This window comes from Tachypleus tridentatus, chromosome 8 (genome assembly GCF_004210375.1).
Source record: "Tachypleus tridentatus isolate NWPU-2018 chromosome 8, ASM421037v1, whole genome shotgun sequence".
In the NCBI taxonomy this organism is placed as follows: domain Eukaryota; kingdom Metazoa; phylum Arthropoda; class Merostomata; order Xiphosura; family Limulidae; genus Tachypleus; species Tachypleus tridentatus.
Window position 1 is genome coordinate 30,438,633 of NC_134832.1, and position 23,302 is coordinate 30,461,934.

A 23,302-nucleotide genomic window follows, 5' to 3' on the forward strand; every position below is an offset into this window, starting at 1 on the left:
ACGATGGCAACTTTTTAAACACTAAATGAGATAACTTAAATACTTCATTTAAAGTGTACTTATACTTGTTGGCATAAAAAAAAGTATTTTATTAAGAGAAACATCTGACGGTATCCTTGCCTCTTAAGACATATTCGGTCTTTCTGCAGTCAGTGAATTAATCAGTCATTTTGTCTTCTTCAGTTCTGAGGAGCGACTTGAAACCAGCGAATATGTCAATAATGACACCTATTGTTTTTGTAACGGTCGACCTTGGATGAGTGAATAAGTTAATCATGGTGTCTATTTTAATTTTGAGGGTTGACTTGAAATCAGCCCAAGGATTTTTATCAGTTCTGATTATAAATCCTATACCGGTGAATAAATTAATTATGGTGCCTTCTCCAGTTCTGAGAGTCGACCTCACGTGAATAAACCAGTGGTTTCATTCATTTTTAAGTTCGACGAGTAATCAGGAAACAAATTTTTCGAAAATCCCGATTAGTTAAGATTAATTTGAAATTAGAAGTAGTTCAAACTAACAATACTATTTTTTTGAAAGTGGAAAAGCAAAAGATAGCTAATTTGTACAAACATAAAGAAATCAAATAAATACTTGTATGTAAACATATGTTTGCACAAATGTTTAACAAGTAGGAGTTTTTCTTTCGAACCCTTTGCTAAACTTGTGCATCACGTATTTCTATTTCTCACGAACGTTAAGACAGTTAAGACGTTTGACAAAAATGTTTAAAAAATACACAAATATCAGATAATAAAAAAATGTTACGTGTACAAACGTAGCTCCAGATATGACATATCTTTTGTTTTAAGCCATGACCTGGTTGTGTTCTGATCAAAAGGATAATGCATTATATATGTAAAAACGGCTCGTTTGGGTTGAGGAAATATTTTACGTAGAAGAGCGAACAGCTGAAGAAGGTTGAAACGTTATTCGCTCTTCTATGTAAAATATTTTCTCAACCCAAACGAACCGTTTTTGCATATAAATTTCTCTACAAGTGGGTTTTCTCGACATCACTGATCACAGGATAATGTATTGTTTGAATTGGGGCCAATTTATGTAAAAATATAAAGACCGTACATCTTTTAGTTGTAACCTGGGTTTGTTAAGATGAGAATGGTATAAACCATGGTTTCTTTTAGTGGCGTGTATAATATATATGTGAGCACCGAGGCAGAAAAGAACAAGTTAATGGGAACGTATGAGAACAGTGGGAGTTTTGGTGAACTTGCACTCATGTACAACATGCCAAGAGCTGCTACCATAGAAGCTGCTACAGAAGGATCACTCTGGGTTATGGTAAGAATCAAGACTTTATGACCTTCTAGTAATAATCTCCTCATAAATTTGCGTAGCCTTGTGCTAAACTAAAAACGAACCTGAATATTTCAAACGTAAATACCACACTGTTTACCACAATTCGATCAGTTTTGGATAATGTAAGCACGAAAATCTTACACAATTATTACATGATATAAAATAAAATAATGTATGATCATTCGAAAAATATTTTTGACTGGGAACTTGAAAAATATTAGTCGCTACCAAGATATAACCGTAAGTATCCTAAATAATCTTATGCTTAGCTACTTCATAACGCATTTTTGCGACCTTTTTCTTCTTCATGTACAATAGAGTGGTTGCAAGTGGTAAGTTTTAGCTGTGGATTGGAAGGCCCGAGGTTTGAGCTCAAATTGATCAATTTCGCTTTTCGGTTAAGAATAGCAGTATAGGCGATTGATTGCTCTTTTTGTAGTCAGCAGTTTAATACCATGAACGACCATTCTTCAACTTGAGGTTCCTGACTTGACTATTTAGCCTTACATATATGTATAACAAGGGTCAAAAGCCCCCTGGTGATATTGACCATTATCTTATAGCGTCACTATGGCTCAAAGAGAGAGCATGTTAGGCGACAGGTTTCGATAATCTCTAGAATTGCGAGTCAAGCACCTTAGCCATCAGTTACTGCCAATTAATATTTGAAAAAATAATGTCACCTGGTGGGACAGCAGTAAGTTTAGAGGTTTACTACGCTAAAAACCGAAATTTAATTGTACGGTGAACATAACAGATAGCCCGATGTGGCTTTACTATAAGAAACGCACACATACACACATTCCTATTCTGAAAGGTTGGATACATTTTAATATGTGAAAAATGCAGTCCTGGTTCAGAACTCTTTGATGTTTTTGATAAAAGAAAAAAAATCATTCTTAAAGAGTGGCCACTCATCCTTTATTATTTGCTGAAATAAAATTTTGATTTGAAAATAAAAATAAAAGCACAGTTGTGTTGTAAGTTATAAAGAAACACGAAAAAAACATGATGTTGGCGATAATGGTAAAGCATCTTTTATTTGGTACACGACAAAGGATCTATTTATAACATTGTTTTATAACAAGAAGCCAAGCTATATTCTAAAATCAGCTACCAATAAGAGAAGGCCTAGCACAGTCTGATGGTGAGGGCACTCAACATGCAACTCAAGAGTAGCCAGATTAAATCCTATTACAGAACGCGCTTGCTATTTCGGCTGCGGGGGCTTTACGTTACGGTCAATCTCATTATTTGTTAGCAAATAGTAGCTCAAGAGTTTGCGGTGGGCTGTGGGTCAATTTGACTTGTCTGTCTTTCCTCTAGACAGTCACTTAAAAAAATAGAAGCAAATAGTCCTGTTAACACTCGAGTATCTAACTATGTGTAAAATTAAAACAAATAAATACAACTATGTATATAAAAAAAACAATGAATTCTTCGGGTGGTCAGCGGTAAGCTTACAAACTTACAATGCTGAAGGGTGGGATTTCACACATATGATTAGCATAACATAGATAGTTCATTGTATAGCTTTGTCTTTAACTATAAGCAACCAAATCAAATAAAATACTTCTGTGCAAGTTTAGGCACTCGAGTTGCCCCTGTGGTAGAGCTTAGATTTCGGACATAGAGATATAGGTTCGATTTCATACGTCAGCATAAGTTAATCCTAGCGCTTTAAAACTGGGGGTGTATTATAAGAGTGGTAAGGTTGTGTTGAGAAGTCGTCTTCTCGCTAGTCAGTAGTTAAAAATTAGATACAGTACCATTTGGCCTTAGTAGCTATTGCCTTAAGTATGACCTGGCATGACCAGGTGGTTAAGGCACTCGACTCGTAATCTGAGGGTCATGGATTTGAATTCCCATCGCATCAAAAATGCTCGCCATTTTAGCCGTGGGGGTGTTATAATTTTTGGTCAATCCCACTATTTTTAGTAAAAGAGTAGCCCAAGAGTTGGCAGTGGGTGATGATGGCTAGCTGCCTTCCCTCTAGTCTTACACTGCTAAATTAGGGATGGCTAACGCAGATAGCCCTCGTATAGCTTTCCGCTAAACTCAAAACAAACCAAGCCATAAGTATAATAGAAATATTAATACTGTGCAATGTTAAATATAATCACGTGTTTACGTAACAAATGAATAACAACAAATACAACTCCAGGTATTAAATTGGGGTGTTATTTACTTCATGTGGAAGTATATGTATTTATAAATACGTATGTTATACATTTTAACCCTGTATTTACAGTTTTACAATATTTTTAGAGCCGGCAAGTCTTTAGAAAGATAGTCTTGAAGAGTGCTTTCAAAAAGAGAAAGGAATACGAGACACTCTTGGAGAAAGTGCCAATGTTACAGTCTTTAGAGGTAGGATTGATTTTTCTCTTCTCAGTAAAGTAAACTATGACATTTTTTTTAATTGATTGAAAGTGAAAGTGACATTTGCTTCGATTACTAAGGACCCAACATGATCAGGTGGTTAAGGGCGCTCGACTCACAATCTGAAGGTCGTGAGTTTGAATCCCCGTCATACCAAACATGCTCGCCCTTTCAACTATGAGGGCGTTATAAAGTGGAGGTAAATCTCACTATTCGTTGGTAAAAGAGTGGTCCAGAAGTTGGCGGTGGGTAGTAATGACTAGATACCTTCTCTTTAGCCTTACATTGTTAAATTAGGGAGATAAAATACCGATAACCCTCGTGTAGCTTTGTTCGAAATTAAAATACAAGCTCATTCGGAGATAAAAGTGTATATATTACAATTAATTAAAAATAAGAAGTACTTTCAGTTTAATTTGTTATAACTAGAAGCCATGCTTTCCCAATTATTTGAAATAAGAAGCAACCCTTTCTTTTAGATATGACGCTGGAGTAACACGGTTTATTGAATGACAACTAAGATTTAAAATTTTCCATTGTGTTAGAGGTGCGACTGGCATTTTTCGAAGTATTTAAAACTAGTCGTAACATTTTGAAATTTAATCATATTTAAAGTGTCTTTTCTTTAATTTATTAGAAATAGGAGTGTCTCTTAAAAGTGGCTTTTCAAAATCGATTAGGAATATATGTCATGCTTTCCTTATCGCTAACATGAAATAAATAATAACCTTTCTCTATTCAATGGACTCGAGAAATAACTTATCATAATTCACTTCGTAATTTATTATACCATCAGTGATTTAATAAGTAACAGACGTGATTTAACCCTTTGATAGAACATTAGATTGAGATGACTCTTCTTGAATTTTCCTCACTAATGTACCCTGTACATTTATTTTTTTATCAACGTTTACAAAGTGTGTTTATCTTACAACCTGCAAAGAATGGAAATATTATTGAAATCTTTCAATTAGAATTGAAATTTAGTCCAAAGTTAAACTGTGAAAATTTAAGGCTCCCAATCACGAATGAGGAACTTGTAATGATCTACAACAATCCATCTATGGAAGAAATGTTGATCTACTAACTGTAAACACACATCAAGTTACTCATACTAATCATGATGTCTTATTGGAGACCAAAGTGAATTTACATTTGTCAATACTAGCATATTGTTCTGTGGCAAAACTGTACTAATTTCCTTTTTAGCTTGTATAAGTACCAACCTTTTCACTGTGACGACACGACCATTGTTTCGTTTTTTATTTTGATAGTATTTTGTAAAGAAATTTTCTTTTAATTCAGACAAATCCTTGTAAAAAGCTCAATCATTTCAAAAATCTTTACTTATGCACTAAATTAAAACCTTGATATTTTTCTTCAAAGTTAACCTTCTATTCTTGAATATTTTCACTAATTTCTGAAATTTCGTGATGAAATCATATCTAATATAGAGTAAGATTAAAATCAAACGTGGTGAACACTCTTTAATCTATATAATGATAAATTATCAAATGAATTCTTTCATTTAAAATTTCAATTCATAATTTACACGCAAGTTTTAGTAAAGAAATTGATAAAAAATACACACTTATCGATGTCGTAAGGCTGTCTATTTGGATACACAGTAATGACGATCTATAAACGTCGTTTTGTCTTAGATGCAAAAAAGCAAATACAAATTAGCGCCATCTTCTATTCTTTCTTACACGTGTAATTAACAATAAAAAACAACATTAAATTTTGTTCGAAAATAAGTGTTGAAATATGAGAAATTGTTTGATGTTCAATGAAGTAAACTGTGCTTTGGAACAAAGAAACTATATATCCCTTGAAGAACGCTCTGGCGAAAAATGAAATCCACAATTCTGCTTTTAAACTACATCACATGTTATTCAACATGAATCAGGGATAATTCTTAGATTAATCAGGAGCGAAATTGAATATAAGTACGGTTTCAGCAACTAAATAAAATGACGTAATGCCAAAATGCATTATTTTGATATGTTGTTATTGGATATCATTTAGTATTGTAACAAAAAAAAATCTTTTGGCTTTTTCGTTTTTATTTAATCAAGTGTATTTGGGTGGATTTCGTGTTTTTTGTATGTTTCATGAACCCAAGATACTTAAAATGTAATCAATATTGTTTAATTAAACTTTTAAACTTGTGAATGCGCTATTCGATCAGACAGGAGTAGCTCAAGGATTAGCTTTAGATGTTGCTATCTAGCTGACTTCCCTCTAATTGTAGCTTTATACAAAATTATAAAATATACAAATATAATAACGTAACACATGACAGTCTTTTCATAGAGTGCTGTATGTAACAGCCTAAATCCATATTAGTCAACGTTACAAAAAACGCTAGCAGAGAATTAAAGAAACATTAGCACAAGGGTTTTGTGTTTGGTACTAATGTAACTACTGTGACGAGAAACAGATACTCTGAAATTTTTAACTTTCCTTATAGCCGTACGAAAGGATGAACCTATGTGATGCGTTAATGCCCAAAACCTACACAGATGGAGAAATAATTATCAAGCAAGTAAGTGAACTCGTTTTATCTTTAGAAAAAAAATATTTTAATTTCACTGCTCTCAGATGTATATTAATTAAAAGGTTAAGTGATGGTAAGTACAAATGTTAAAACAATTGTGTAATGAATAAAACCCCGTCTTTCCTCTAGAGAAAACTAAGTTTACAATATAAAAATAATTACTAATGTTCAATGCTCTTTCTGAAGTAACGGTCTTCAAAGGGATTATAGATTGTAATGTGTTAAAGATATCATTTTCATTCGCCTAGTGGTTAAGGCATTCAGCTCACGATTTGCGAGTCACGGGATCAAAACCTAGCGCCGTTCATGCTCAAAGTATCATTGATGGGTAATTGTAACGTAATTCCATTATTTGATGGTGAAAAAATATTTTAAGAGCTGGGAGTGGTTGCTGCTAATCGGTTGCCCTTTGGCATGGAAGCATATAGCTTTAGTAACTTCTATATGAATAACAGAAACAATCTAGGGTGGTATTCAGTGGAGCGCATTTACCCACCATACCGCGTTGATAATATTCAGTTCTCACAACATAACGTCTTTGTACGTTTGTAGTTATCAACGAACGCGAATTATTTTCGTGAGCATTATGAGAAATAGTATTCTACATATGTCCACCAAGTTTCATCACTGATGTATAGAGCAAAAATAGTGTAAAAAATCAGGCTGCAAGTTAACAAATATGGATTGTTTTTTCTGAGTCATAATCGAAATGGACATCAAGGTTTTCCCAACACTATTCAACAGTTGTCGAGAAATCTTGAAGACAAACACACACACAGGAGTGAAAATATAATCTACGACAATTTTCACTGATTGAGGTAACAAATATATTAGATCGAATATATTGAACTAGAAATAATTATAAATTTATTTGATAGATGATACTACTACACAATAATCGACGTTCTATGATTTTATTTTACCACAGTTTTCATTATCAAAACGCTATTTTTGCTTCAATCGTAAAAGAGAGAGAAACATCTAAAAAGTTAATAGCATTTTATTAACAAGTTTAAATTAATCAAGTCAGTCAGTTTTAACAATAGCTATGTATCTTGTATTAAGTAAATATTGTCACAATGATTGGAAAAAATTATGTCTTGCTTCTAAAATATATTAAATCTATCTAATAAAGTAAATGTAGACATAATTAGACTTGAATCCACGTCCCTAGTTTTCAAGCAAATATTCTAAGTTTTGAAATGTCGAATTTCTTTTACTACTATTAGTTTATTCTATATTTAAGATGTTTTAGATTACTTTGACGGCCCGGCATGACCAGGTGGTTAAGGCACTCGGCTCGTATTCCGAGAATCGCGTGTGCGAATCTCCGTTTCAACAAACATGCTAGTCCTCTCAGCCGTGGAGGCGTTAGAATATGACAGTCAATCCCACTATTCTTTGGTAAAAGAGTAGCCCAAGAATTGGCGGTGGATAGTGATGACTAGCAGCCTTCCCTCTAGACTTACTGCCAAATTAGGGACGGCTAGTACAGATAGCCTTTGTGTAGCTTTACGCGAAATTCAAAAACAAACAAATTATTGATAGTCAGATACTTTGTAAAAGTAATGAATGATTATATATATGTAAATAGAAATGAAAAATAGCTTTTACGAATTACAAGTTATTATATTTATATATATGTATTATATAAAGGTATAAAGTCAAGCTTTCTCATGAAACTCTCTATAATTTCGGCTTTATACAGACCATTTAAGAAGAAACGAAATAGTTATTAATGTGCAATACGTGTATGGATATTTATAATAAAAGTCCAAATAACCTTTCTAATATTTTATTTTAGGTGTTTGTTAAAGGAAGCTTATTGTGATGTAATAATGACGCAACATCTTGAAGCTTCCTGTAGGATGCAGAAAACTTGTAATAATATAAAAATGCCAGACTAATTGAGTCATAATTATTTATTCAGTTTGAGTGTCGCTTTAAGCATGTTAGCTAGTGGGAGTTAGTGCATCCGTTACTCAGTGATCAATTTAAATTCGTAAGTTAGTCACTTAATATTAACGAGAACATTCTACAAGTAAGTTCATAAATTAGTTTTGTAGTTTCTGTTGAAACATTAACTTGCAGTTTAGCCTGTTAGTGAACATAGCCTCTAGGAAACGTTACTGAAGGAATAAATGAATTCGGTATCCTTAAATGGAGTGAAGTTTCTTATTTTTACCATATAACTCAAAGAATCCGAGCAGTGGTAGATCCTTTTACATACTGCTGCTATAAGTGGAATTATTTTGATGGAAATAAACAAAATTTAATATAAAAATATTAAGAAGAAATTAGATGATTATTTAGACAATTAGTTTTTCAGTATGAAAGAAATAAACAGTAAAACAATAGATGTTTCAATTGCAACATGGAATAACATTTTGCGAGAAACAATAGAATAAAGTCTCTAGGGAGTACAAAGTCCTCCCAGAGGATTTAAAAAAAGAAAATTGTTATAAATGTGAAAATCATGAGTGTTACAGCCAGTATGGTAAGAAATTTATAGTTGTTAATAAACCAAGGAAACAGATTCAAAAGAATGAGTCTATGTGGCCAACAGTATCGTGGTAGCAGCAAAGTAGCTAACTGTACATTGGAAGCAAAGGTAATAGCCGGACGTATGGGCGAAATGTAGCTGGGACTCCATTCGCCCCATATGGAACTAAAACTCATTTTCTAAAGAAAGCAGTCACGACTCCATGTGCTTATTTTTAGGAAGTCTTGCAAAATGTTGATCAATTCTAGTTTTAAATTGCAATAGATTGACTCGGTTTGATAATGAAAGGCAAGAAATTGCCTCTAGGGGTGAAGAAAGATAGTGAGATGATGCGAACATCGGATGAACTTAAGTTCCAGCAAGAGGAAAGTTGAAAATTATTTTTACTGGAAGAATCTTGGTTTGGTTTTTGGAATTTTGCACAAAGCAACTCGAGGGCTATCTGTGCTAGCCGTCCCTAATTTAGTAGTGTAAGACTAGAGGGAAGGCAGCTAGTCATCACCACCCACCGCCAACTCTTGGGCTACTCTTTTACCAACGAATAGTGGGATTGACCGTCACATTATAACACCCCCACGGCTGGGAGGGCGAGCATGTTTGGCGCGACCCTCAGATTACAAAGCGCACGCCTTAACGCGCTAGGCCATGCCAGGCCCAGGAAGAATCTTCTCTGCACCTAATAATGTATGGGTTGGGTAACTGAGATTGCTGAAGAGTTTATATTGAAAACTGATTTCATCTTTAGACGTAAATGCAATGTTTTATCCACTTTATGCCAGGGAATTAATTTATTTCTTTTATAACGTTTACTACAGGATACGTTCAGTTGTATGTCACCTATTAGAAAATCCTAAATTAATGTCACATGACTTACCGGTAGAATTTTCTCGTGAAACGATGAATAACAAACACACTAACTATCTTATTAACTCCATCACTGACGAACAGACACACTAACTCTCATTCTTTCACACACTAATTATTAATAATCTGAATAACTAACCTTCACACACTTATCTAGCATTTATATATTGTCACCAGCTTTTAATATATCGCAGGAAATTTTTAAATGTTTAATCATTACTATGCCATTAAAAGCTCCCTCTAACAAACAGAATTCTAAAATAAAATATTGAATATTAGAAATATTGTTCACAATAATAATTTGACATTTTTTATACTTTAAACATGTCGTAAACACTCTTACTACTTTTAACAGCAAATACTATAAATTATTTAATATCAAACCTTTGTTCGTTGATAAATGCATTTCTAATACATAACAATGTATTGGATATCAAGTTACTTTATAGCAGCAACAAATATGAAGTGTGGCCTGACTAGAACTGATTGTTAGAAAAAGTTGCTAGTAATATGAGGGTCGAAGGCTCGGTCACACTGTTAAATATACTTGCCGATTCAGCCTTGGTGACATTACAGTGTGACAACCGATTGTTGAAAAAGAGAAGCCTAAGAATTGGCGGTGGATGGTTTTGACTCGCTATCTTTCTTTTAGTCTATTTCTTTAAAATTAGGAATGGGTAGCAAAAATAGCCCTTGACTAGCATTGCACAAAACTCAACATACAAATAAACTTCTGATAAGATTAATCTAAATTTGTCCTAAAGTGACAAGGATACATTTTATAACCAGAAAAAGGATGTTTTGCTACTGAAATAGAAAAATATTGCAGTACTTGGTGGAGGTTAATAAATATGTGTTTTTCTTATAGCAAAGCCGCATCGGTCTATCTGCTGAGCCCACCGAGTGAAATCGAACCCCTGATTTTAGCGTTGTAAGTCCGGGGGGGCGGAGGTCAATAAATAAATATTGCAATATAAATACATTTTGTAATAGGAAGAGGGGTATAACTTAACCATAGAGGGAAAACACATTCTATAATTGGAAAAGGGTTTTATTTGAAGGTCAAATGGAGTTGCATATTCTTTGTGTGTTATGTGTTTTGTTTCTTAATTCAGGGTGATGCTACTGATGTCATATTATTTGTTGCTTAATTCAGAATGTTGCTACTGATGGCGTGTATTTTGTTTCTTAATTCAGGGTGATACTACTGATTGTATGTATTTTGTTTCTTAATTCAGGGTGATATTGCTGATGGCATGTTTTTTCTTAATTTAGGTTGTTACTACTGATGCTATATTATTTGTTTCTTAATTCAGAATGTTGCTACTGATGGCGTGTATTTTGTTTCTTAATTCAGGGTGATACTGCTGATGGCATGTTTTTTCTTAATTTAGGTTGTTACTACTGATGCTATATTATTTGTTTCTTAATTCAGGATGTTGCTACTGATGGCATATATTTTGTTTTGAATTCAGGATGATACTACTGATGGCATGTATATTATTTCTTAATTCAGGGTGATGCAGCTGATGGCATGTATTTTGTTGAAGAAGGAATGGTTCGCATTGTGATGATGAGTGAGGTAAGGATAAAACTTTATACAATTCAGACTTGTCACTTTCTATGATAGTTTCATGTTATGTTTTAAAGTCTGTAATAAGTGTTAGTGCACTTCACTTTCACGAAAATCTTTCACGACCACACTGACACTCCAATGCAACCTAGTGAATGTTAAGGGCCACAGAGGCCACTAGCAGCGAGGATACTAAATTGATAACCTTAGGTCTTAGAAACTGATTGTACTTTACTTGCTAAACATATTTATTATTAATTATGATTAATATTGTAAAATATTTGTGTAAGAAGTTATTATATAATTATATTTTTCTTCAATGGTTTGATGTAATTATGGTGCATCAACACCTCCCCCATTTCTCCCCAGTGGTTCAGTAGTAAATATGAAAGCTAATAACACAAAAAATCAGGTTTTGGTATCCGTGGTTGACGCAAGACAGATAGCATATTGTGTGGTTCTTTGGTTAATAAGAAACAAACAGACGTCAACAAGTATTTTCGGTTTATATTCTTCACTCGTCACAGTACTTATTTTTTGGCAGAGCTATAAATTATTGCAAAAGGACTAATATTATTAGACAAAGTGCTAATAAATTATACAAAGAAGTAGATGTATCTGGATTTTTTAAAATTAAAAACAGAACCACATAAAAGACTATCTGTGCACTGCCCATCCCTGGTATCAAAACCCAGTTTTCTAGCATTGTAAGTCCCGAGACGTACTGTTCTGCCACTGGTAGGAAGCAATATAATTAATGGTACTTAAAAGCAAGAATTTCATAAACAGTTGTATCTATGTTTCCTTGTCTTTCTTGTTTTTGTAACACATTTCGTATGGTTTTATTTTTATTTTTTATTCAGTCAGATGAAGAGAAGGAACTGTCACGTTTGACTAAAGGACAATACTTTGGAGGTAAAAGTATTTAGGCTAAGTTTAAGCCATTTATGTTTTTACTAAAACTATTTTTTAACCGAAAATATAACCAAATTTAACTTTAGATTGGAATAAGAGGATTTTAAAAAGCTTTAAAAATAGTAAAGATAAGAATAAAGGTAAATCACATATATATAATTCAATTAATTACATTTTTTAATATTAGAAATTTCATGTCCTTATAAGAATAAGAGGTTCATTCGAAATTAATAGTGGCAATAGACAACATCAGTCATGTTGAATAATAATGAATCAACATAATGTTCTATAAAATAGGAGTAAGATCGAAACCTTTTAACCCGTAAACAGAAGACATTCTAAAATACATTGACAGGTTATCTGGAGTAAGCATTGATAGAGTGAATGTTATAAATCTCAAATATGTAGACGACACTGTTTTGATAGCAGAAACAGCAAAAGGAATTCAACATATTGCAAATGAGATTATGATCAGAAGTGCAAAATTAGGACTCAGAATGAAAACCAAAACGACAAGGACGACAAAGGATAAACATCGTTGTCAACGGGATCTATTTATAACAGGTGATGAGATTCAGACATCTTGGTTAAATCATTGCGGTGAATGATAAATGTGACACAGAGATAATAAAACAAACAGAAATAGCAAGAAATGCCTTTTGCAAAACAAGAGATTTCTTGGCAGCACTAACGTCTAGAGGTAAAAGGGTCTTACTAGATGCTATTTACTGTCTACTTTTATACATGATGATGAAAGTTGGATGTTCAGAAAAATTCTAAGAATATTTTAAAACGACAAAGTCACCAATGAAGAAGTACTTAGAATGATCAGAACAAGAAAAATGTTACTTAACACATTAAAACAATGAAAGTGTACATATTATAGACGTTTGGTCAGAAGGAAGGCAACAGAGAGAACACTATTGGAAAGCAAGACAAATGGCAAGAGAGAAAGAGGAAGGAATTGGATGAAAGACACATGTGTGAATGGGTTCAACTGGACTATGCAGGATGCATCAAAATGGTATACCATAAAGGCAAAGCTTCTATCAAAGGATGTCATCTGTAGACCAGAATATTCAGCAAAAAGTAAAGAAGATGTGGCATACTGTCTTTAACACTTAACTATGTAATATATTTAACTTATATTTGATCTTTTTCAAAGTAGGCAAATTTAGATTATTTGAAGCCTGCCGTTTGGAATCTATTTCATTTAGATATGTATTGTTATGATATATTCAAGTGTAATCCAATAACGTGTTTAAATATACACACGATATGCGGATTTCTCGTTATTTGATAGTAAGCCCCCTAGTGGCTCAGTAGTAGTAAGAGCCGCTGGCTGCCTGAAGGGAGGGGGAAAGTAGGTGATGTTGTCAAAGATGACAGGTCATAGTTCAAAAAGTCACCAAAGGGCGTGTCGTTATGTATGCTTTGCTGGGTCGCTAACGGTAATAACATTGTTTACGTGTATGTGAAAGTCCGTTTTTGTAAAAAGTGTGTAAATTATTTTGTGACATATTAATCATGTATATTGTTGTTTAAAGTATACGTTTCTATTATTGTATGATATCACCCTTTTTATGGTGTTTTTTTACAGTTTATTATATCACTGAAAATCAATAACCACTTGATTAAGATGGAGTCCTTTTAGGACAGGAAATTTAATTAACTGATGAATTAGTGTCAAACTTCTTTTTTAATGAGAAAATAATTATTACTGAATTAATTATAAGTGAATTAGCATAAAGTGTTCTTTTAGGGATGAATTAATTATAAATTAATTATAATGTTGACTGATTAATTATATTCGTGTTGATACATGTATTGTATGATTCATGGCTGCGTAGAAACATGTATTCTACTTTGTCTTACGAGAACTTAATTATTAACTAATGAACTATTGAATTAGCATTCACTCTTCTTTATTAGGAATAACTAGTTAACAAGTGTCCTTTTTAGGGTGCTTTAATTATAAATGATTTAATTAAGTAATTATTAATTATATAATTAATTAGTGTTACGCCTTTTTTTAGGGCGACTTAATTAATTATCGACCTGATTCGACATTTATTGTATGAGTTATGGCCGTCTTTCATGGGGGCATAAAAATATATTCTCTATATTATGATGATTAATCATGGTTGCTTGTCATGGCAGTGTTACAACGCGTTCCTTACGACAAATTTTGGAACTGCGACCTCGTCATCTTTGATGATTCACCCCTCTCCTGAGTCAATCAATTAGTTTGAAGAGGCATCCTTTGAACAGTAAAGAGAGACCCTTACTACTCTCAGTAGTAAGTTCGTTTATATTGGAGCAAAGATATATTGAGCTATCTGTCGTGTTTGTCAAGAGAAATCAAACCACTAATGTTAGAATTTTAAATTCGTAGAGTTACAGCTTTCCTGCCACGCTACTTATTGGCGGCAATTCTAAAGGCTTATAACACTAAAAATCTGTTATCCATACCCATTGTGAGTCGAGCACAAGCAGTCTTTTGTGTAGCTTTGTTATGGCCGTGTTTAACCATAAACACCATCTGATTTACAATCAGATAAATGTAGTTCTAATAACGAATACTTCTGTATGTACATTAAAGACTAGAAACAAATACTGTCAGTTAGACACTCTTACAACCCCAAGTATCAGTGCTCTAAATAATCTATTAAAAATCATTCTTGTGGAATACTACTCGAATGATCAAAAATTAAGTACACTGAAAATGTTTTATTGTTTCTAAGGTAATCAACTAAGACAGAAAAAAATATGAAACTTTTTGTTCAGTTTATAATTAAAGCTATCGTGCAAAACATTAACTAACGTTATTACGCATAATGTCGAAATTCGTCAGACATTAATATAAAAACAAAACAGCGCGCCATTTTGTGGCATTTTTATATGGAAATTTTATTCAACTTGTGCGATTCTAGTGTTAACAAATCGAAGGAAGATATAACAATATTCGTCAAATAATCTAAGTAAGACTGAGTTATCCACTTACTAAGACCTATGTTTTATTACGTTGTTTCGCATTAATTTTATAACGTAGCAGGATTACGCTATTTTTTTTACCAGACAAAAGTTCAAACACAAGTAGAAGTCATATCGTGTTATATACATTGAATAACGAAATAAAACCCTTAAGGGTAACGGAATACGTGTGTTTTACTGTAGACAAATAACACACGTCTGCAATAGTTTTATTGTCTTGAAATGTTTACGTTATGCAGTAATTTCTGTGCGATGGATCAGAAAATAATATCCATTTTCCTTCATCACGTACAGATTTTTCACAAAATGTTATATGTACTTTAACATAAGTTAATCATTGTTTATTTAAATAGGATTTGTAAAAAAAAGCGTTAGGTGTAGAAAAAAGAAAGAATAATCTTTTCAAAATCTGCTTAGTTGAATTATGAAAAATCTGTTATTAAAACCAAAAGAACTTTAATAAAGTTTTCATCCGCAGGCCTCATGTCAACCGTGAATTACGAGATTGTTATGTATTAGTGGCCCGGCATGGCCAAGCGTGTTAAGGCGTGCGACTCATAATCTGAGGGTCGCGGGTTCGCATCGCGTCAAACATGCTCGCCCTTTCAGCCGTGGGGGCGTTATAATGTGACGGTCAATCCCACTATTCATTGGTAAAGAGTAGCCCAAGAGTTGGCGGTGGGTGGTGATGACTAGCTGCCTTCCCTCTAGTCTTACACTGCTAAATTAGGGACGGCTAGCACTAACAGCCCTCGAGTAGCTTTGTGCGAAATTCAAAAACCAAAACAAACAAGTCATGTATTAGAAATTGAATACTTGCTTACGTTTTTAGAGATATTACTTGTGGGAACACAGATGCAAAAACCAACAAGCGATGAAGTTGTGAACTAGAAATCTAATAATAGAAAGTCCAACATCAGTGTTAGTTATAATAAATAAAGAGCGGGTACCTTGTACTTGTGTTTTAAAATATGATTTTTTTTCTGTTTACTTACAGAACTTGCTCTTGTCACTCATAAACCTCGAGCAGCATCCGCCTACGCTATAGGAAACGTTAGATTAGCATGTAAGTATGTAAGAAATACACTGATGCATGACAAAGATCTTTAGGCCACATGGATAGTGCGGAGAAAAACAACAAGGAACGTAACTACGTCCCCCTCTCATTGAACTAACAATTTTCATTCTAACTAAAGTTAAAATAATAACTGATAATCCATAAATAAATTATACTGATAGTATACCATGTAGGCATAGGCGTACGAGGGGATGGGGTGGAAGCGTTCTCCCCTCCAGCTCGCAATGCATACTGCCACTTGAGCAATTTTTTAGGGTTCGTTCGGGCAAAAATTATACATCCATCACCCCGTCTTAAATACTCTCCGTACGCCTATGCTAATAGGGTATATTAGCTGAATTAAAACCAATACAATCTTATTAGAAATTTAGGGACAATACTCGTTTGTCTTCTTCAGATTTGAAGATAGACCAACGTTCTGTCGAAACATGTTGTATGTTCAACCAAAATTAAACCACTTAATTATAACTATTACACGTTGTTTGCCAACTTATTATTATTATTATGTTAGCGTAATGTGCTTCCTTGCCCTAATATTATCTTTTTGTGTTTAGTGAAGTATGAAGACATTTTGTTTTGGTAACAACATTAATATTGTGATATCTGTTCTGATGTTTTTATCCCAGATTATTAATATCTTCACAAAGATTATTCGAGTTTTAAAAGTGGCTACAAATACTTTTTACCAGTCTCATAAAGTCGAATTGTCAAATGTAGCGACATGATTTAAACACCAGCTAATAATACTATAATCAGTAGTTATTAACGTTACAGCTTCCTATGATCTGGTTACACTCAAACTGTTTACCGGACCAACATCTTGTTTTTTCTTCTTAATTTGTTATTGTCACGCGAAGTAGTGCTGTTACCTAGTGAATACTTATTAATTACCAATTTTGACAGTATAATGTTTAATAATTATTATTAATTACATTATATATGGACAACATTCATTCTGACGAGGAAGAAATACACAACGTTCGGTTAACGTCAGATCTGATAAATGTTACTCCAGCATATCAAGCATACCTGGTATAGGGGACATTTGGATTTTTACGATTTAATTGTTTAATTATCAAAATGTTATATAAAAATTTAGTAACATCATGTAACCAGAAACCAAATATCTTCACTACTGGTGTGGTTTACACATTGCACCATTGTGGTCCACATATTGCACCATACTAAGTAATTTTAATATTTCTGTCTGTCGCAACAAAGAACTGATAAAACCAAATGTAATATTCTTGATTATTATTTTGCTGAGCAGAAATTAAAAGGTGTAATTGTAATGTTAATGGTGTTTATACTTGAGTAAAGAAGTAATAGTTAGGCAAACAACGACTTTAAGGGAACTCAGATCTGTGTTCTGTCGAAACATCCAGTATATTTTACCATCAATAAAACTTTTCCTTATGCTTATAAGTCGTTGTTTGCCTAACTATTACTAAAGATGATTATGTTTAATTCTAATAGTGTGATTCATGTCTTACTAAAAGTCCTGTAGTTTAAAAAAAAAAGTCATGAATCTAAGAAATGTGATGTATAAATGGTTTAGAATGTCGTTTATTAAAATCCTTTTATGTCGTCATGGATTTCAACGGTAATTCTAGGGTTAACGTTAAATGAACATTAAGTTGTTGGAAGAGCAGAGAGGATAATAAACTAACAGTGTATACTTTGTTATAAAGTTCTTGACGTCCATGCTTTTGAGCGACTTCTTGGGCCGTGTATGGATATCCTCAAACGGAACATTGACCAATACGAAGAAGAGCTTATTAGGGTGTTTGGATCTAAAAACAACATAAGCGACCTCCGGTAACTCTCTTCCGTTCTACAGCAGTATTTGATGGATGTCCTTCTAGTCAGAACACCCTTGCCACCCGTATCTTAACCCCGGAAATCTCATCTTCACTGAAAAAAAAAACCTATTTCAGTGGTTTGTGTGAAAAAAAAGTGTTTACTTGATATATTTAATAACAACAGAATTGTCCAGAAACATTGGCTGAATTCGCCCTATTTACTTTCAAGCTGCACTTTATGTATCAGATCCTGCACTTGGTCACATTAAAGTACATTTTTTTTAGTTGCCAAAACACTTATTTCTCACGAGCTAAAGATATTGTTATAGAATAAAATTTTATCGCGTTGCAGTAAAATGCTTTGTTTCATATATAATTACATACTTTACTAATGAGAATAATTATTGAAGTCAATATAATTACTTATTCATAAAACACCAGAAAAACTTTACTTTCAAATATTTTTATTTTCATTTTGTATTAGGCGTGCACGCCAATTTTCTCCTTTGTTTAATGTTTGATTTTTTTACAAAAAAATTAAACTTATAAATTAATTTTACATATTCGTTATTCATGGATTATTTTTATGCATTTCACTAAGAACTTTCCTAAATCTACTTTACATGTAATTGAGATATTTTACTAATTTTAATACACCAAGTAAAGATCACGATGATAAATTGCAAAAAAGTAAAAAACAACAACTGTTAATATAGTGTCTGCTGGATATTCTTAAGGGTAGGAAGTAAAGTTATAATTATAACAGCGTTTTGCAGTTTTAATAATTAAGTAGTGTCAGACATTTACTTTGATGTTTTATCGAAGAGAAAGAATGAAAATACACCTTATCAGTAGGTAGGCTACATAATGTTAGACTAATTTGAAGTAGTGTAGAGAAATACATAACACACACTGATATCAATGCTAGACTAATCTGAAGTAGTGTAGAGAAATACATAACACACATTGATATCAATGCTAGACTAATCTGAAGTAGTGTAGAGAAATACGGTACATCACACAAATATCAGACTAGTTTGAAGTATTGTAGAAAAATACGGTGTATAACATGAAGTAAGACGAATCTGATGCAACGTAGAGAAATGCGGTATGTTACACCAGTGTCAAGTCAATCAGAACACAATAAAACATACCTTGCATTTGTAAGTTATGTGTACAGAAAACAAATGATTCGATGGCTAAGGGCTCGGCATGGCCAAGCGTGTTAAGGAGTGCGACTCGTAATCTGAGGGTTGCGGGTTCGCATCCCCGTCGCACCAAACATGCTCGCCCTTTCAGCCGTAGGGGCGTTATAATGTGACGATTAATCCTACTACTATTCGTTGGTAAGAGAGTAGCCCAAGAGTTGGCGGTGGGTGATGATGACTAGCTGCCTTCCCTCTAGTCTTACACTGCTAAATTAGGGACGGCTAGCACATATAGTCCTCGAGTAGCTTTGTGCAAAATTCAAAAAACAAACAAACGATGACTAAGCTGTAAGCTTGAGTGCTTAGAACGCTAATATTTCTGGTTAGGTGAGCGCAACACACACAGTCCATTATGGATCTTCGCGCTTAATCACAAATAAACATTATGTCTAAATGACCGTAATAGAGTAATAAAATTGATAAAAAACAACAACAAACAAAAGAATATAATTCAAGTGTTTTAACTGTCAAATAAGAAACAACATAAATTATATATTGATTTAACTAGGCAAAACAAATCTAATTCTTTTCGTTATCAAATAAGAAATAACGTAAATTAAATAGTGATTTAACTAGGATAAACACATCCAACTCTGTTCGTTATCAAATAGGAAATAACATAAATTAAATAGTGATTTAACAAGGATAAATAAATCTAATTCTGTTCGTTATGAAATAGGAAATAACATAAATTGAATAGTAATTTAACTTGGATAAACCAATCTAGTTCTGTTCGTTATCAAATAAGAAATAACGTAAGTTAAATAGTGATTTAACTAGGATAAACAAATATAATTCTGTTCGTTATCGAATAAGAAATAACATAAACTAAATAGTGATTTAACAAGAATCAATCAATCTTATTCTGTTCGTTATCAAATAGGAAATAATATAAATTAAATGGTGGTTTAACTAGGATAAAGAAATCTGATTCTATTTTTCATCAAGTAGAAAATAACATAAATTAAATAGTGATTTAAGTAAGATAAAGAAATCTTATTCTGTTCGTTATCAAATAGGAAATAACATAAATGAAATAGTGATTTATCAAAAAATAAATAAATTTTGTTCTCTTTGTTATCAAATAGGAAATGACATGCCACGCAATGTGTAAATTAAGTACGATATAAATATATATAAATAAATGAGAAAAAAAAGTAAAGATTAGTGTCCAAGCATTGCGTCTTTCTCTGCTAAAATTTAAGAAAACTAGGCAATACATCAAGGATTAATTTGTATTAATTTTCAATTAATCGCATAATTAATTTTTGGTCTTATATTTCTCACGCCCATATTTTCAATGACTGATAAGAAACTTTACCACATTAATGAACTTTTTCGTTTGTATTCCTATGAACTGTTGATGTTATAAATATAATATTCAAAGCTTGTCTTATGAAGCCATTGTGTTGTGTACGTGGTAATAAACATTCGGTATAAGAATTATCTGTTTAAATGTTATTGCTGTTCACAAGCCTTTTTAAGTAGCTCTACACTCAACACTGATTTTTTTATTAATCAACTTTTCTTTTTGTAAGTCACTTGTGAACAAATGAAATATTCTGGCAAAAACACAATTTATATTTTTGCATCATATTTAGTGATTAATGCTTCTACTATTGAACAAAGAACAATTTTTTTCTCCAACTTTCGTCTTTGAGGACCCATTTTCTTCTTGAAATGACGTATACAACATTAGGTTTATACAGATTTATATTTTACTTGAAATATTCATTTAGTCACACTTTTTTCTATTTTCTATTTTAAAGTAACTTTTCCACCCCGTTGAAAAAAATGTTGTTTGTTATTGGATATTTTCTGTCTCTAAACTATGTAATATCGTATTATAACGCAAGAAAGTGCAGGAGATTCAACTAACTTGAAAAGTTTTATGAAATTTTGAATACTTAATTCTAAGTTGTTTTTTAATTTACATATCATGAATAATCTTTTATTTTTGTTTGGTTTGGAATTATCAATTTGAACATTTCGTTCGCATCGCATTTGAAGGAAAAGTTGTTCTTCTTTTTTTTACAAATCAGTTCAGAAACTCAGACCTGGATTTTATGACTGAGCATATTTTAAGGAACCAGGTGAAGGAATGAGTTTTTTTTTTTTTTTTTGCTCTAAAACTGAAATTTAATTTTTTATCTTACGTCACAACAGCAACACCGTATAACTAAAGAATCATTCCTTTTAATTGTGTGTTGAAAAGCTCGTTTTATGTAAATGTTACAAGAAAATTCTTGGTTTTGTAACAGAAGATCGTATGAGATATGTATTTGTTGCGATTTAAATGTAAATGGACAGAGGTGTTAACAATTTTAGGAGTATATTATTTAACTTAAAATTGTGGTGATATTCTTGAAATAAAAATTTCTTCAAAGGTGACTAGATGTCTCATTTATGTTTAGAAAAAGCACATAACAACTTTTGTTGAGTTGGTGTCTGAACCGATGAATATACGTAAGTCATAATTGTGAAAGTAACAGTTACTAACTAAACGTCGTGTTTAGATACATTATAAAAAGGGATAATGATTTCTTAAACTTTAGTGATTGAATTATATATTTTTTATTTGTCATTTTTTATGAAATATTCATTATGAATACTCTTGATCAAATATTTTTTCACGAAGTAAGGACATCTAACAGTATCAAATCTTCGTTATAAAGAAACAAAAAAACAAACCTGATTACAGATATAGCTGGAATTTAAACATTTATTCGTCTTTTAATGTTTCTGCTACGTTTATTTATATAGACAAACTACATGGTTACAAACATAAATTTGCTTAAACTTTAAATTAAAGTTTATTTTCCGAACTGTTGATATCCGGGATAAGAACAAAGCACACTTAATGTTCTTGCTATATGTCAACTCATAAACTAAAATTTTATCGTATGCTTATCTTTACCACATTTATAGTTAAATATCCATTTTCTTCGAAAAGTCCGAGACGTCCTCTCCAAAACCAGACGGAAGGCAAGAGCACTCCTAATGTCACAATTCAACATGTAAACACACTACCTGAAATATTCTTTAAAAGAAGAAAAAGGCTTAGCTAGTGCTATTGGACAAATGGTTTATTGGTTTACCTTAATTTTTTGCCGAAGCCTTATTGAAATCTAAAAATAAACAAAAATTAACATTGTGACTCCACCATATATTAATCTGAAATTCCGTTAGTACCATAAATTATTATCGGAAACCCCGAGATGCAGAACAAATTTATCAAAAAATCTTAGGTACACAATGTATTTATCAAAATATTTGTACAGCAAATTTGTACACACAGTGGGTGTGTATATGTGTAAGTGCTCATGTGTTTAACAAGAATTTTTGAAAACGGCTTAATGTAGTTCTAAAAAAGTTGGTATACAATTGGACTATGCCTAAACGTAGAAAAGATTAGTTTTTGAAGTAACAAGGCCAAAGGTCAAGATTACATCAAGGCCACAAAATCCTTAATTATTAATCTATGGACCGAATTTTACACTAAGTGATCAGATCTTGATGAAGCTTTGATGCAAAAATGATTCGTGTTAGTTGATAAAAACGGACATACGGGCACGTTTTCGTAGTTCTTTTGAGGGCCGAAAATAATTAACACTGCGTGACGGAGGCATTCGCTCTACTGAGTACCCGTCTAGTTTTCATTTTAACACCAGTTGTCACTATTGAAATATAAAATGATTATACGCATGACTTTAGAAACCTTTTAAAGTATTTGTTTCTTGTAATTTTAAGCTTCAAAGTTTTACTTCAAAAACTCGACATAAGAATATTTGTAAAAATAAATGATAATTTTACTAAGATATTATGTGGGCGTATTTTTCACATTTACCTTGACGGCAGAAGACTGCGAGTATTTAACTTACTTATTTAACACGAAAAATATAATTGAATATGAAATCCCAGTGAGCATTACACACAGCACAAGTGGGGGTCTTCAATAGCCGCGGCATTTGAAATTCTTTTAGGTAGGATTACGTTAAATTAAACTATGAGCCTTTTTTCTTACCTTTTTGTTACTTTTATTTCTGTGTGTCAGTAATATCAAGTGTGTCGGGCGCACGTATACCAGATTCGATTTTATTTC

At 32.5% G+C, this 23,302-nt stretch overlaps 1 protein-coding gene across 4 annotated transcripts in view; it reads left to right on the forward strand.

Annotated features, from left to right (window-relative positions):
- Nucleotides 1–21,591, forward strand: part of LOC143222086 (cAMP-dependent protein kinase type II regulatory subunit-like) — a 126,537-nt gene extending 104,946 nt beyond the window's left edge. For all 4 annotated transcript variants that reach the window (XM_076448004.1, XM_076448005.1, XM_076448007.1 and 1 more), the window contains 7 exons: nt 1,147–1,303; nt 3,590–3,691; nt 6,177–6,251; nt 11,147–11,212; nt 12,067–12,118; nt 16,110–16,178; nt 17,882–21,591. In XM_076448004.1, coding sequence (XP_076304119.1) covers nt 1,147–1,303; nt 3,590–3,691; nt 6,177–6,251; nt 11,147–11,212; nt 12,067–12,118; nt 16,110–16,178; nt 17,882–18,012 — 652 coding nt within the window. In that variant the 3' untranslated portion in view covers nt 18,013–21,591. The remainder of the gene's footprint in view (nt 1–1,146; nt 1,304–3,589; nt 3,692–6,176; nt 6,252–11,146; nt 11,213–12,066; nt 12,119–16,109; nt 16,179–17,881) is intronic.
- Nucleotides 21,592–23,302: the final 1,711 nt, after the last annotated feature.